The 15,694-nt window shown below is 35.1% G+C and overlaps 3 protein-coding genes across 4 annotated transcripts; 1 reads left to right on the forward strand and 2 right to left on the reverse strand.

Annotated features, from left to right (window-relative positions):
* Positions 1-303: 303 nt before the first annotated feature.
* msmp2 (microseminoprotein, prostate associated 2) lies at positions 304-1,318 on the reverse strand. The gene is made up of 3 exons (XM_043217318.1): positions 1,163-1,318; positions 969-1,077; positions 304-875 (listed from the first exon to the last, which is right to left on the reverse strand). The coding sequence occupies exons 1-3, from the start codon at positions 1,269-1,271 to the stop codon at positions 719-721; spliced, it is 375 nt and encodes a 124-aa protein (XP_043073253.1). The 5' UTR covers positions 1,272-1,318; the 3' UTR covers positions 304-718.
* A 5,549-nt stretch (positions 1,319-6,867) lies between these two features.
* Positions 6,868-9,948, reverse strand: si:ch73-347e22.8. 2 transcript variants are annotated; one of them, XM_043217136.1, is made up of 5 exons: positions 9,811-9,948; positions 8,563-9,024; positions 8,149-8,203; positions 7,618-7,738; positions 6,868-7,488 (listed from the first exon to the last, which is right to left on the reverse strand). In XM_043217136.1, exons 2-5 carry the CDS (start codon positions 8,866-8,868, stop codon positions 7,449-7,451), a joined length of 522 nt encoding a protein of 173 aa, XP_043073071.1. In that variant the 5' UTR covers positions 8,869-9,024; positions 9,811-9,948; the 3' UTR covers positions 6,868-7,448. The 2 variants fall into 2 exon arrangements, with proteins under 2 accessions (XP_043073071.1, XP_043073070.1); XM_043217135.1 differs by having other exon boundaries at positions 9,691-9,845.
* Positions 9,949-13,995: 4,047 nt separating this feature from the next.
* Positions 13,996-15,357, forward strand: ecm1a (extracellular matrix protein 1a). The gene is made up of 3 exons (XM_043218264.1): positions 13,996-14,123; positions 14,398-14,657; positions 14,750-15,357. The coding sequence occupies exons 1-3, from the start codon at positions 14,069-14,071 to the stop codon at positions 14,951-14,953; spliced, it is 519 nt and encodes a 172-aa protein (XP_043074199.1). The 5' UTR covers positions 13,996-14,068; the 3' UTR covers positions 14,954-15,357.
* The last annotated feature ends 337 nt before the right edge of the window (positions 15,358-15,694 follow it).

Genomic DNA, 15,694 nt, shown 5'->3' on the forward strand with positions numbered 1-15,694 from the left:
GATGTGTAATCACTTTGTTACTGTCTGTGTCTTGTGTAACGATACCCAAAAAAATTTTTGTTTTTTTTTTTTTTTTTTTTTTTATAAATAAAGACCATGATTTTTACTGTCACTGAACCCCAGGATCTGGGTCTCTTGGTTTTCTTGCACATGCATGGTCGTTTTATTTTATGCAGCGTTTATCTGTATTGTGGTTCTTAGAAACAAAGGCCAAGAAACGCTTTCTCAAACAGTCACTGATATTTATTGAGAGACGGAAATATTTTGTGATGGACATAATTGCTGTTTGTTCATCATGGGGAATGCTAGTTTCAGCTTTTTAGTTTTAAGTCATTATAAGCAAAAATGCTAATTTTTAGATGTGTAAATGTGTGTGCACTCTTCAAACGTTTGGGTCAGTAGGTTTTTTTTTTATTATTATGATTGAATAATCCTAAAAATCCTCTGCAACTATTTTAAGCAGCGATATGAGATGTTACTTGAGCACCAAATATGTATTAAATTGTTCACATGACACTGAAAAGTGAAGTAGCAAAATGGCGTCACAGGACAAAATTACACTTTTAAATATGAATAAATATAACAGTTGTTTCAAATAAATAGACTAATTAAAAACATCTTAAAGACCCCAAACTTGTGACCAGTGTGTGTTATGCGTTTCATGAACAAGCTGTATGTTTAAATTAGTGTTTTGCATGCGTGAATGCAGTAATGCAGTCTAAAAGAGCAGGTCGTTCTCTGATTTCCAAAGGCGGTTCTTCCCCCCAAACAGACAGGGAAGTTTATGGTTGGCCTTCATCACCACAGCAACCGTGCAGGAATCTGGTTTCCTAACGGCTTCGCACCAGGGCGGGTAATCGACTGGCTGCTTCCCGCTAGAGGACAGTAAAGAACAATGAGCTTCAACACTGGCTGCGTGCATGCGCTGAGCGCGTGGAGTCGTGTCGATGTGCGCTTCTGAAACTCACTGTTCACAGCAGCCCACTCCGAACGGCTCGAAACACACGCACTGGAAACAGTCGTCATTTACCCAGGCCTCGCCGATGTCAAATACGCGGCCTTTGTGTTCACAGCTGGCTGCAGCGAAACGGTGATCATTAACGCTTTAAAGTCAAGACTCATATTTAGCCCGACCTGTGCCGCGTGGCGTCGTCCGGTTTACCTTTTGAGTTGAAGTAGCATTCTCCGCTGCTGGACGCTCCGTGACAGAGCCGGAACATGCTAGTCGCGCAAATCACAGCTAGTAAAACATTCATCACGTTTGTCTGCATGTCTGGAAGAAAAATGGAGGGTAAATCAGAATGAGCTACTGATATAATTATTTTGATGACTTTAAAACAATATAAGCCGATTTCACTAATAGGATACTTCAACAGGTGTGCTATTAGGAGTGATTTAAAAATAAAGTGTTTTTAATCTAAGCAAAGGTAGTACAAAATGGATCATTACAGGGCATTAATAAAATATATATATATATATATATATATATATATATATATATATATATATATATATATATATATATATATATATATATATATCATGTCACATTATTGTTACATGGTGGATAAAAATAGTTTATGGTTTATTCCATATGCAATGTTTACAAAACAACAAAGTGAGAAAGAATTGTTTTAAAATCGATTCCTATTTATCACTATTTATCTTATTTGTGTTCCTGAGTTATTTAGCATAAAATGTAATATCTAGCTATGCATTTAGAACACATTACCAACAGATATCAGGGAAGCCAGATATGATTAAAAAGAAAGCTAATAACTTTCATTTTATCTTTTGTTGTCATTATGAAGTGGGTTTCATATTTAAATGTATTTTATTCATTTTCACATAAGCTATTTGGTGAACGTTATTAAGGTTTTTTTTATTATTATTATAAAGCACTTTGTATATTGTCAGAAAATAAAAAGGGATGTCTTTTTTTCAATAGAGTACCCTTATGGTAGTAATATATACTTTTATGATACTGTTATGAACCCCTAGGAGTAAAGAAGGTACAAAGGTGTCTACTGCCGTTGGACCTAAAAAGTACAACTTTTGCATTTTTTTTTCAGAGACCGTATTAAAGGTGATATAGAAATAAAGTTGATTATTATTTCACATATTGTGCTCTTAATAATGTTAATAATCACATCAACACTTTTAGCGTCATATAATACAAAAAGAAAGCCAAATCATGATCTACCTTTCAGGATTCTTCCCGGTTCCCTCTTTTCTCGTTTCCGTCCTCTGTCCTAGTCTGGTGTTCTCTGTCTGGAAATGTGTTCATGTGTTTTGCCTGATGCTCTGTCACACAGCAGCTTTATATACCTACTTCTCTCTCCTCTCATCTTCACCTCTCCCCCACTGTCATTTATGTTTATCCTCACTCTATTCTTTCGCTCTTTTCTTTCTTTCTGTGCACACAGAATGTTTTACTGCTGATAAGACGGGTGAAATTAAATTGCCTTAATTACTAAGTTTTCTATTCTATTCTATTCTATTCTATTATTATACACATTTCTACAACCATTACCATTGGCAACACTTATATTATTATATATTATGTAACACTATATTCTATATATTAATATATCATTAATATTATCAGTAAATGGCAAAAGAAAAATTTTAAAATACATAAATTGGCTTTAGCGACATTTTTTATATTAGAACGTATTTTAGAACGACAGCTGCCAACATTGCATATTTGTACTGATGTACAAGTCTTGTTATTATATTATATTATGTATTTTTATTACCTTAATTGCCAAAAAAAGGCTTTAGCCATGAATACCTGTACTATATAAGATCTGTTTCAGTATTAGTTAAATGTCCTTTATAGCTTTTTCATTGCTTACATAATTGTAAAAAAGATGTCTGCACGTTGCCTTTTCAGAGGTCAGAGGTCACATTATTTTCTTGGATGCTGATGTTATTTGACTTGGTATTGGAGAGGTCACTCCCCGGACTGTGTTTAATCATCAGGCCTGACGTCACTGTATGACTGTGCACGTGTGTTAAACAGCATCTGTACACATGCTATTAGCTGCACGCGCTCAGATAACACGCTGCTGTGTGTTCCGTACACATGCACACACATGCAAACATGCCTGCAGAGCGTTTGACGTCATCGATCACTCTTGCAACCTCTGCGCGTCTGACCGAATGTATTTTTTTGTCATTCATTAGCGAACGCGGAAATCTTTCTGGATGTGTATTGTTGTTGCGGCGAGATGTGGAGAAACTCATTCGCTCAGGAGCTTCAGATAACCGAGTGTGCGGAGATGTTTGGGAAGACAAGATTGTGTTCGTTCAATTGTCCTTTATTGTCTGTCTTGTCTCAGTCTTTACAGCACCGCTAATGCAAACACACCTGCTGTGCAGAATTGTTGTGCGCACACATTCACGCTAAACTCTCTTGCTACAAAGCTATTACGAGCGTAAACATTTTAGACAAGTGTTCACTGTGCAGAATAAAATGTTCTTCGAATAGAACCTAAAAAGGGGTAATGAATGTTTTAGAACTTAGAATCATTTAATGCTACCTTTCAAAATATTAAGACTTTCAATCAAAAAAAATCTGTTAATGAAAAAAACTCAAAAAACTGCACTTTGGATACACACTAACAAGTTTTGCCCTGACTGATAATCGAATTATTATCTTTTATTGGTTTGCAGACTTCCACCGCTGCAAGCAAGGTAGGTGCCTTCAAAACAAGATGTGTGTTTTTATTTTTTTAATTTTATTTATGAAAAATAAGCATGTGCATATCTTTTCAATAAAATGTTGCATTCGGAAGATTTTATGTTTTGAGATGTAAAAAAAACAACAACAACATAATTTAGCAGTGCTGACAACCACTGTACGATGCAGAACAAACCAAAACTAAATACTTCTGAATATTCATAACCTAAATTTTTTTACAGACGTCTGAAGGAAATCGAAGTGAATGATTTATAGCCTGCATATAAATTAGATCACCACTGACATTTTAAACTACTTTTCTGTAATGCACTGTCACGTGACATGCGCGATAATTCACGTAAAAAAAAATTATTTTGAGTTGTGTTTAAGCATTTAGTAAACTGTTCTTTCTGTCCTTGGTTGCTTTTCTACAGTGGTACAGTAAGAATCGGTCATTCGAGACGAGACTGAGAAGAAATATGTGTTTGAGATTTGAGTTACAATGTTTGTAAGGAGGCTTCGAAAGGATAACTTGCATATTAGTAGTGAGATACAAGTCGTTCACATAGTGAACTTCAGCCATAGCATTACAACAACTCCTTAAATGTGTTTCCATTTTTTGCACATTTGAAACACTTGTGTTACACCGTTTCCCAGTTTCAGTTAACCACTGTTCAACTTTCACAAAGGCATTATAATGTTTAGAAACTGAATCAAACCATTCATTTTGTTTGGTTTGTTCCTCACAAGGAAGCAAAGGTAATACATCTCTGTGCAATATATCAATCAATCAATCATTTTTATTTATATAGCGCTTTTAACAACACAGGTTGTATCAAAGCACTGAACAGTATAAAGTAGAAGAATACAATGATAGGGATGTATAATGACGAGATTGAACAATTTGTTATCTGTAATCAATTGGACGATAATCGCTAGAAGTTAAGTGTCCCCAACAAAGCAAGCCAGAGGCGACAGCAGGAAGGAACCAAAACCCCATCCATACAGAAAAAAAAAAACCTCGGAAGAAACCAGATTCAGTTGGAGCCAGTTCTCCTCTAGCCAGACGCCCAGCACTTAACCTCCAGTTCAATTTTAAACGCAACTGTGTCAGATAGTGTAAATGACTTAGTGTGTGTGTGTGTGTGTGTGTGTGTGTGTGTGCATCAGGATCTGGTGATCTGTCCACGAAGCACTTCTAGGTGTTCTGGTCTCTGATGAGGATAATCTCTGGGTGCTGATCCACCATCTAGTCTGGATACAAACTGTGAAACAGATTAAAAAAAAAACAAGACTAATATTAGCGTAGATGCCATTCTTTTTACGATGTCACAAGTTTTATGAGTAGTGTTCCCGGTTCCAGCTGATCTAATTAATGCAGCCTAAAAATCCTTTAATGGATTTGAATAATAAAAGTATGTTGGTGTGCTATGTGTAGGCTAGGTTAAAAAGATGTGTCTTTAATCTAGATTTAAACTGGCAGAGTGTGTCTGCTTCCCGAACAAAGTTAGGGAGATTGTTCCAGAGTTTAGGTGCTAGGATCTGCCGCCCGCAGTCGATTTTGATATTCTAGGTATTATCAAATGGCCAGAGTTTTGAGAATGCAGTGGACGTGCAGGACTATAATGTGATAAGAGCTCGCTCAAGTATTGAGGAGTTAAACCATTCAGGGCTTTATAGGTAATTAATAAGAATTTATGATATATGATATATAATTTAATGTTATTCATTGTGTTCACAGATGCGCTAAATGGTGTTTTAGAAGCACAGTAATGTGACTGCAGCCCTTGGTAGGAATAGTCTGCTAAATGTTTATATGGATATCTGTTTTTATAATGTCACATCTTTCCACGCCATCTAAAGGGGACTAAAGGGGAGATGAAAATGTTAGCATCTCAAATATGTAAGGAGTACAGGCTAAATAATAGCATTTTAAACTTACTGTTTGAAAATCATATATACAGTATACACTATATTTGGACTGATTTTAAGTTTGTCTACAGATAGATGAGCAAACTTTCTCTGATCTGAGGACCAAACAAAGCACACAAAATCCTTATCCCATCTGCACTGTTATTAATATGCACAGCAATGTTCATGGCCTAAAAGCAGGTTGTATGTGTTTTCTCTGTTTGAGACTTACTCTGTTCTGTTATAGAAAAACGATTAGTTCCGTGGCTTTAAAAAATAAGAAAACATGCGATTTAAAATCTCGCCAACATCTATTACTCTGGTGTCCATGGCTGAGCATTAGTGAATACCAGGCTGCTTTAAAGGATGGAATACCACACGTTCACAACATAGTGAAGACCGTAGATGAAGTGTGCTAGAAACTCACAGCATGATCTTATGTATTTCAGAAAATCTGAACGAAGAATAGAGAAGAAAAAGATGACTGTTCAAGATGACACACTATATATCTGTAGCCTGCAGTCTTGCTGGAGTCAGACATGTGACATGTGTTTTCTTTTTATGAGCCTAATGTTTAATGCAAAACTCACTTTATTTCTAATGCATACTGTAATTTGTTTCTGTAATTTAACCTGTGCTCAGAAGAGTCAAAAAGAACAACTTTATTGGCTATTTTATATGCTGATGATTCTTACTTTTAGAGCATTCGTTCTTTAATTAGGAGATATGGACTGTCATAGTTAAATGCTTAAAGTTACTTTGTGGATCTGGGGGACAACAAACAACTTGACAACATGACAGGTGAGCAAAAAATCTAATACTTAATCTCTTGGAGATTACCTACAAATTTCTTAAAAGAGGTAGTATGCTGATTCTGGGATCGCCAATAATGCACCTTTTTTTTCCATTGCTGTGCAAAGAGAGACAAATTGACCTCATTGTCTCACTCGATTTCAGTGAGAATGACCCATTCAAGGTAGAACAACTGTTATTAACCTGCATAGTGCATAATTACTAACAATATCCCTTCTTCCATGCCTACGTACTCTTTAACATTCTGTTTTAATTCAGTCACTTTAATACAGTTCTTGCCCAATAGATGGCAGCAAAAAACAGGTGGTTAGAAAGAAACAGCTTGTTCACTTGAGAGTCTCAAAAATCAACATATAAAAACATTTTGTGGAAAATATGTTTATATGGAATTGTTTTTTTTTGTTATTTTATTATGGGTGCCTATTATATGCCTATTAATGCAATTCTTTAGCCACTAATGTCTCTGAAATAAAACGTTTTATTCAAGTCATATCAAAATATGCCTTTGGCATGAAAAATGATTCAGCCTTCATCCAAAGCACACGTTCAACAAAAACATATGTGGCTCTTTACATTGCAGCTTTTTTTTTTCTTGTATTTTCATTGATTAGTGCATTGGTTTTTCATTATATAAATCAATTGTGATGTTACACTTTAATCAAATCCAATGTTTTTAACAAAAAAAAAATGATTCAAGGTAAAACGTCTTTGGTTTTCTCCATACATTAACATACACATTTAGCAGATGCTTTTATTCAAAGCAGTTTACAGTTTACCAACAATATATCAACCAATTTATAGCAGGTAATCAATAATTTTATAAAATAAAAATTTGGAAGGTTACATCAGAAAGGTTACATGCATATAGTTCAGTATAAATCCATCATTTTTAAGCTGTCAGATGGGTGCTAACCTGTCTAAAAGACAAGACTTTCCTTTCAGAAAAAACTTTTTCAATTATGTAATCTGCTTAATTTTAGAAATAATTTAGAATTCCTGTTATAAAACGCTGTCTTGAAATCAGGCTGCTGTTGTTCTTTCACACTTTAACTTCAACTGCATTTTGAGCGCAAAGATCCCTGTAATGAAGAAAGAAAAGGCAGATTTTAAGATGAATTCAAACTAAGATCAAGATTCATTTAATAGCATTCATATTGTGAATGCATTCACATCTGTAGGAAGAAAAAAGTAATTCTTCAAAAACTCACTTCATGGTAGGTTCTTTCTGTAGGACTTCTGAGGTGATATTCACAAAAGCACAGACTGGACTTTGGTTCTCGATCTTCTGTTTAAGACCATTAATTTCCTCGACCCATTTTGTCTTTTCACCTCAAAAGATCAAGAAAGGAATATAAGCATCCATTTTCTTTGTTGGTCTATGTTTGCAATCTAAGTGAAGATTTATATTAGTTTCATTTAAAATGTACTGATGCTCTAGAAGGCAATGCAATTATGAATCATCCAGGTAACAACACACTGCATTAAGATTCAAGGGTATGCAAACTTCTGAACGAGTCGTCAGTTATGATTTTGTTGTGTGAAATAGCTTATACAGCACTAAATAAAAGTAATTATATCTGTTAAAACATTTTACATATTCTGGTAGGGAAATGTCAACATATGAGGAGAACTGTAGGTGTATATATTTATTCACACAGTATGAGTAGGTTTCTAAACGTGAAAATATTGAATTGCCTTAATTTTCGGTTTAACTATATACGGTAAACATATAAACATACCCTCAATCTCACTCTTCTCCTTCTCCACGGCTGCAATGTCGGTACTCAACGCCGCCTTTAAAACACAATAAAGATATTAAGAAATGATAACAGAAATAAACTACAGCACGTGTTACATAAAAACCCCCCATTTTGTCTTAGCATGCTACATTTCCCGTGCACTAAAGCAGATACCAAAAGAAAACAACAAAATAATTGAATATATATACACACAAGACTGACTAGTAGCCTGTTCTTTTGAATTGGCTGACAGTAATGTTGGTTATACTCGTCTGGTTACTGTCAGTCAAGCAGGTCTTGTTAAACCTGCTTTAAATCTGAGTGCCATGGTTTCCACAGCCCATATCAAACAATGTAAAAATACTTCACAATACTGTATCATAATGCCATATGTCATGTACATTTTTCACTCACCTTTGAATCCGTGCACGCTTTAACTTCTTTGTCCTTTTCCTCCTTAGCAGAGTTCAACTTCCCGACCTCATCCTGAAGTTCCTTGACTTCCTTGTCCACGTCGTCAAATTCCTTCTGTGTGTGTTCAACTGCTAAGCCATAATTTTTTATATCCATATCTTTTTCTCTCACTTCTGCCTCTGAGAACTCTACTTCATTTGTTAATGTGCTCACCAATTCCTTTTTAAAGTGTATATATCCAACCAGGCCCATGATCAGAAATATTATTAAACACAGGTTTAGGGACCAGCATGACTTCCTCTCCATTGTATATGTGTCCAAAATCAGCTTTGTCAATTAATGGGTTTTATTCTCAAATTTCCTATCAGTGTTTTTCTTGTGTCCGTTTTTATATTACACTAATCTCTTTTTTTCAGCCAAAGTGACGTAGGCCTGCATGTTATAAAAATGGGTGTTCGGTTCCTAAACGACAATACAAACAGAAAAACGAGGTGAAAACAATTAGATTGCAGTCTTGAAGGCACATTTAAAAAGCTAATTCACAACCATGACACATTTAATAATATATATATATATATATATATATATATATATATATATATATATATATATATATATATATATATATATATAGGCCTATTGAATAATATTATTTGATCATTATTATTACAAATGGTCTTAGTCACAGTTCCTTCCCATACCTTAGATATTTATTTTACATAATTGTTGATAAGGCTGCCCTTTGTTGGCTAGCTAGTCTAGCTAGTCTCCCAGCCTCGTCAAACTGTAGTTCTCTAAGTAGGTCACAACGTTAATATGCAAAACATACCGTTTCTCGCTTATTATTTTGTTTAGTATTTTTGGCATACAGTTAACTCGTTTGATAATTATTGACTATCAGTGGCGTGTACTTGTCCTTAAACGCTAATAGGAAAGTGCCCCGCGGAACTGAACGCGCGAGACTCCCGGAACCCCGCGATTTCGCCTTTTCCCGAGTGAAGTCTGTGCACGCCGTTGTACGCAAATATCTCAACATAGAAAAGGCTATGTTGGTTCAGATTTTAGCACTGCACATCCCAAAGCATGAATATGTAATTCAAATGAGTATTAGAAAATAACTGGACTCACCTTTGCCAGGTATATAACAGAATAAATATAAAACAACAAAAAGACCAAGAGTAAAACAACAACTTTTCCTCTGTACGCCCTTATTCCTCTTACATCCTAGTACTATAGGTTCATCGTTACCTTGCCTTCTCAGTCATTCACAGATGACCAGTTTGACCAGTTAAGCAAGAAGTTTCATTTCGGTTTTCCCCTCCTCACTATGAAAAGCAAACATTTCAATAAAGGTCACGTTTGATTATCACTGCCACGAAAAAACACATTTGATCATAATATAACAGCTTTCGCTTTTTTTTATTGCTGTGCTACTGCTTTATGTTGTTCAAGTCTGACTGGATTTTGTTCGCTGGAACAGTTTGTTCTCATTTGTATCGCACTTTTTAAGTATTTTTGCATCGCTGTAGCCCGTAAGCTGGCTGTAAAACATCTTTAAACTGTAATAAGAGGAAGGAGGAGTTAAGGAGGAGTTGTACATATAATAAAAACACGTGGTCGTGTATATGGACACAAGCGGGTATGAACAACGCACGTTGTGTGACACCTTCAGCCTTTTACTGTTCTGGTCTTCCGCGTTTCCTTCAACGGCAGCTGGCACGCTCAAGGAAAACGCTAGAGAGACTTTCAATGAAATTGCAGCTCAGGTCTGCCCTCTTCTACAAGTCACAGACTCCATAGAGACGGTCAATAAACATGTATGTGGAGGTTTAAAACACGCATGGAGGAAACCAATGCATGTAGCGCATATAGCAATGCAACCAAAACCTATAAAGCGGTTAATCATTATCAAGATAATAATTTATTATGAGAGATAATTATTTTAATTTCTTCTAATTTATATTTTATTGCGTATTCCATTCTGAAAACGGACAAGGCAAGTCAAATACACAATTTGTCTGTTGCTGGCAAATCTTTTCGTCCTATAAAAGGCTGACAGGTAAGCTGTAAAGTAAAATGTAAAGTTCATTCAACTGTAAATTTGTAGCATAGGGATGTAGAACAGACTAGTTTGCTGTCGCGACCCCAACTTCGTAACACAATGACACATTTGCATTGCTCAGGGCCATTGTGGCACGCTGTCTCAAAGTAGTAGGCATACTGGTTCAGATGTGAATGCTTTGCAGTTGGATCTAAAAACATACCTTTTGTCGTTTTGTAACACGAAACGCATCGCATTCTTTGTCCCTACAGCTTGTGGCCCTAACTGGTTCTCCTGACTCACACAGCCTGGTATGTGCTGTGTTGATCTGCACCACACCTTGTTTTGCTGTTTACTGAATTCTCAAACTGCTATCAAAACACCTTTACTAAGGGTGTGTATTAAAGTCTGGATTTTATGCTGCATTCCTGCAGATAAGGGTTATCAGTACCAGACTGAACTTTACCGTGACGTTGTCCAATGATGTGACATCTGATTATTATTCAAAAGTTTCAGCCCTAGTAACATGTTTATTAAAGGACAATAATAGACTGTGCCTAATGTCAGATGAATGTTGACAGTGGCTTTACCCCCGAACAATAACATTAAAGTTCAACTGTCTGGAAATATCAGGGTGACTGAAAAGGTACATCAGAAGATTTTTCACTCAGTGTTATTGAGCAGATGGCAGTCACATTATGTGAGTTTAGCATATCTGTATTAAACCAACCACAAACACCAGTGTAAAAGATTTTATTGTCTGTATGCAACCTAACCTAAAAATTGCCAGCGCAATATTGCACCACTAGAGGGCACGTGAATCCCACCAACCATCACATTAAGACATTTAAAGGGTCAAATATAATCAATAAAAGGTTAAGCTCTTATAAGTACAAGATCTTGCCATTCCCAGTGTGCTATATTCTGTGTATATAAAGACTAAAAGACTAACACAAGAATGATATATCAATACAATTTGTGGTGCAGGTTAAAGCCAATTTAAAACAGTGTATAATCAGTTAGTGTTTCTTCAGATTCACATAGTTGTCATTTAACTATCGTTCTTTCATTTAAAGAGACAATTCACCCAAAAATGTGAATTATATCCTTGTATTCTCCAAACCTGTGTTAAGATGATGCTAGGAGAAGAATTGTTAAACAAAATTATTATTTAGGTTTTCTTTGTGGACAAAATGTATTCCTGTAGTTTTATCAAATCACGGTTGAACCATATTTGTCACATGGGTTATTTTAACAATGTCTTTACTATATTTCTGTGCTTTAATCTTGGTAGTACCCTTTCTGTCTTTTAAGGTTTTAAGGGCTCTTCATTTAAATATCTTAATTAAATCTTAATTAAAAATATCTTAGAAGAACAGAGGTCTTAGGGGTTTGGAACAACATGAACGAGAGTAATTAATAACAGTATTTTCATTTTTTGGTAAACCTCCCTTTTAAAATAGCTTATCTATATTGACAGTTTTTTCAGGTTAATTGGAAGATATTTCTTGGAGGAAAGACTTTTTAATTCAGTGTATTGTCCCAGTATCAAGATCACCCTGATCTGTAAATGGATTTAGTTTGTTCATGCTTCTATTTGGGTTTCCTACAAAAAAAAAAAAGTTTCCAAAAGTTGATATGATCCATTTCTGTGGTGAGATCTTAACAATGCTTTTGATCCAACTCTCACCATCTTCTAAATAACTCTACACTTTGTTCACACACATGGACATACATATTTATTGTAACTTGTTGAAAAATCTTAATAATGACAATTATTCTGATTAAATGATATCTGATTATATTATGTGTGCATCTGTAAGATGTAGGCTAGTATACTTTAGACAATAACCAACAAAGTCATAAAAAAAAGTATTGCTGGGCCAAGATTAATTGCGATTCATTGTGCTTTCACACTGGAGTCTGAAACTGATCCTTTTCTATTTACTACAAACACTGCATTTATACATTATTTCAATTTAAAATCCAAACATTTTCTGCACTGGCATTCTTTTTTACACCGTATGGTAATACAATCTCCTAGTGTTTAAACCCAATAAATATAAGCAATTTTTTTTACTTTTACATTTTAGATTTACATATTAAGTTGCTCAAGTGGCAAAACATTTCAACTATAATGTTAATATAATATGCTGTTCGTTTTGGGTAATTCTGCAGTTAAAAAGAACTTTGTTTTTCCTCCACAAACTGTATTTATATGATCCAGCATGTCATAAACTCACTTTATATTATTGTACTCTACTTCAGTAATTTTGCATGTCAAGTAGCATCTCATTTTTTTTATTCAGTCTAGTGAAAAATAAGGGCTGCAACATGAAAAAAAAAACCTAAATCTAACTTCTAATCTAACTCATTCATCAATGTTTACAAGAAAACCCCAAATAAAAAAGTAAAAAAGAAAAGAAAAACATTCAGCGTAATAGACGCCCTAAGTACTACTTTTTAATACGAACTAAAAAGATACAGAGAGGAGACTGGTCTACGACTTATAACATGTGTATCACATGATATCACCTGTTTCCCTCATCTATCGACCTTGAAAAAGCCGGATTGATTGGCCATTGCATTCATAAGATTGTGATTGGTTATAATGCAGAACACTGTAACACTGCGCAGCGGCGTTTTGGCCAAGTTTGTAGTCAAAAATATTGCCGATATTACGTCATTGATGACCGTGATTTCTGGAATTACGTCGATGATTCCAATTTCTGTAATTTCTTTTGGAATAAGGTAAGTACACAGCTGCATGAAATATATATCACTGCAAGTGGATTTTTCTGCTGGATATATTTTATATTTTATCGCTAAAATCTTACATATTGTGTCTTTGACAACAATAGATAAAACAACAAAATTAGTGGTTTATTTAGCTATTTCTTTCACAGCAGTAGTTCATTTGTTCACTGTTTCATTAATGGGAAATTTCACAAATCGGTAATCTGACTTGGAGGGAGTATTGATCCCTTACACTTCAAAGAATTTCTCACTACTCCATGCGAAAATTGTATTTGTCATGCTTTGTTTAGTAGTGGAATACATCAAGATATTTTATATTTTTCTAATTGCACTTCTTTACGCACGATTGCATCCCGTTATTATCAGAAGAACTGATTGGTTTGCATTAAGCCATGGGAGTACTTCTCTCATTAACTTGAGCAGCCCTCAAGAACATTGCTGCTTTGACTATCCGCTGTTTTGACGTTTGAATTAGTATCATGCAGGAGTTTATATAAAATAAAGGCAGATAACATTAGGCCCTTATCTCCTTTCTTCAAGCTCTGCTTGACCCACCAGCTTTGACCCGCCTCTCGTTCCTCTTCTCTTTTATATCCATACGCAACCTCGCAGTATTTTATAGCTCCCAATCAAGACCGAAGAACAGAGTGCAAATTTGCAAAGAGGAAAGAAGGACCTTTTCTTTAATTTCTTTTAAAAAAAACAGTCATGGTTTGGAAAAGCGCACTTGCTGCTTTGATTCTTCATCTAATTTCATTGTCAGGTACGTGTTTTATTTCTGAAAACGCTGTCTTCTAATTTTACAGCATCTGCTAAAAGAATAAATGATAGATAGATATAGTTCTCTAACAGTTTCCATTGTGGCACGTATGTTGAGGCTGTCTCCACCTAACGATTTTCTGTCGTCTCTATACAGTCCCGTCCTAATAAAAGTCATAAAAAAGATATGTTGATTATGCATTTTCTGATGCTTCTTGTAGTAACACATTTAATACAATGACTTTTTAATAATACTTATATGTCTTTATTCCATGAAGGGGGACAGATCATTGATCCTAACTTACTGATAGAAACATCCTTCCCTCCAGCCAGACCTTCGTATAACAATCTCAACGCAGCCTGTCTTTACGGAAACGGTCGTCCCCGACATCCTGCCTTCTGTTTCCCTATGAACAGTTACGCGTACACTCAGCGCGCTGGCAAAGCAGTGAACAGAATAGAGTCTTGGTTGGGTCAGTGTTGCTATGCCGGTTTGGCCTTTGGAGCTAGACAGATCCTCTGCTGCGCGAAACAAGCAGTGAGTACACAGAATGAGAAATGTGAACCAAACTGAAGTCATTTCAGAAACTCAGAAACATAATCATGTTTTTTTTCTCTTTGTGTTTGCAGTGGAAAACTGCCTTGTCCTATTTCTGCATTGAGGAATATTCCACTATGACTTTGGTTCATGAGTGCTGTGAGAAGAAAGGAGAAGAACGGTGGAAGTGCTTTGAAAAACGGGCTCCTAACCCTTCCTACCAACCAGTGTGTGGGTACATCGCTCCCCCAATACCACCAGACGATATTTTCACCTGGGACCCCAAAACATGTTAAAGATCTTATTGCCATGTGTTTTTTATTTCATTTAGCAGCACACAAACTGCGTCAATTAATCAACTGTAAATCACAAGAGTCAGAATATAGCATCAGTACTTTTATTTTGTAATACACGTCAAAGTTGAAGTTCAAAACAAAGTGCGCAGAGTGAAGCCAAAGGGGCCGAAGGATATAAAGGATTGATTGACATTTGATTTTTGCTTTGGGAAAATAATTTGTGATATTTCATTTCACATTGTCTGCATGACAGATGTCTTTGGGGGAAAAGATCACGAATAAATCACAGATCATAAATATAGCTGCCCTTCTGTCTGATTTTTGGGGTAATTTATTTTTCCAAAGAATCATTGAAATCATATAGGTTTTGTTACTGCCTTCAAAAGTGAATGAAACACAATTACCAGAAAGAAATTGCTGTCCTTAGATATCTTTTTTTTTTTTTTTTTTTTTTTTAATAAAATATAGTTTAATACTGCTGTGTATTTTTCAAGTATTTATATAAGATTGCTTTTAAATGATTCCTCATTCAATAGAATACCAAAGATCAGTTAGTTATAGTTCTGGCTCTAAAAATCGATTGGTTCATATTTTCTTTTCCAATACATTGTGCATAATTAGTAATAGATGTCATTATTTATTGACCATTAAGGTTTTTTATCACAACTGTTGTTATTGTACAAAAAAAAAAAAATAGGCTGTGCATTTCAGGTCATTCAGGTAATTTATCGTTCGGATTTA

The sequence above is a fragment of the Puntigrus tetrazona genome, chromosome 19 (genome assembly GCF_018831695.1).
Source record: "Puntigrus tetrazona isolate hp1 chromosome 19, ASM1883169v1, whole genome shotgun sequence".
In the NCBI taxonomy this organism is placed as follows: domain Eukaryota; kingdom Metazoa; phylum Chordata; class Actinopteri; order Cypriniformes; family Cyprinidae; genus Puntigrus; species Puntigrus tetrazona.

Bases quoted from the DNA above. Each gene is read 5' to 3' on its own strand.
- si:ch73-347e22.8 (XM_043217136.1), bottom strand. From the start codon at position 8,868: ATGGAGAGGAAGTCATGCTGGTCCCTAAACCTGTGTTTAATAATATTT. The intron at 7,739-8,148 runs GTATGTTTATAT...TGATCTTTTGAG, and splicing joins GGAGAAGAGTGAGATTGAGG to GTGAAAAGACAAAATGGGTC. The intron at 7,489-7,617 runs GTGAGTTTTTGA...TCTTCATTACAG, and splicing joins CAGAAAGAACCTACCATGAA to GGATCTTTGCGCTCAAAATG.
- ecm1a (XM_043218264.1), top strand. From the start codon at position 14,069: ATGGTTTGGAAAAGCGCACTTGCTGCTTTGATTCTTCATCTAATTTCA. The intron at 14,124-14,397 runs GTACGTGTTTTA...TATTCCATGAAG, and splicing joins TCATCTAATTTCATTGTCAG to GGGGACAGATCATTGATCCT. The intron at 14,658-14,749 runs GTGAGTACACAG...TTGTGTTTGCAG, and splicing joins TCTGCTGCGCGAAACAAGCA to TGGAAAACTGCCTTGTCCTA.
- msmp2 (XM_043217318.1), bottom strand. From the start codon at position 1,271: ATGCAGACAAACGTGATGAATGTTTTACTAGCTGTGATTTGCGCGACT. The intron at 1,078-1,162 runs GTAAACCGGACG...GTTTCGCTGCAG, and splicing joins ATGCTACTTCAACTCAAAAG to CCAGCTGTGAACACAAAGGC. The intron at 876-968 runs GTGAGTTTCAGA...ACTGTCCTCTAG, and splicing joins GGAGTGGGCTGCTGTGAACA to CGGGAAGCAGCCAGTCGATT.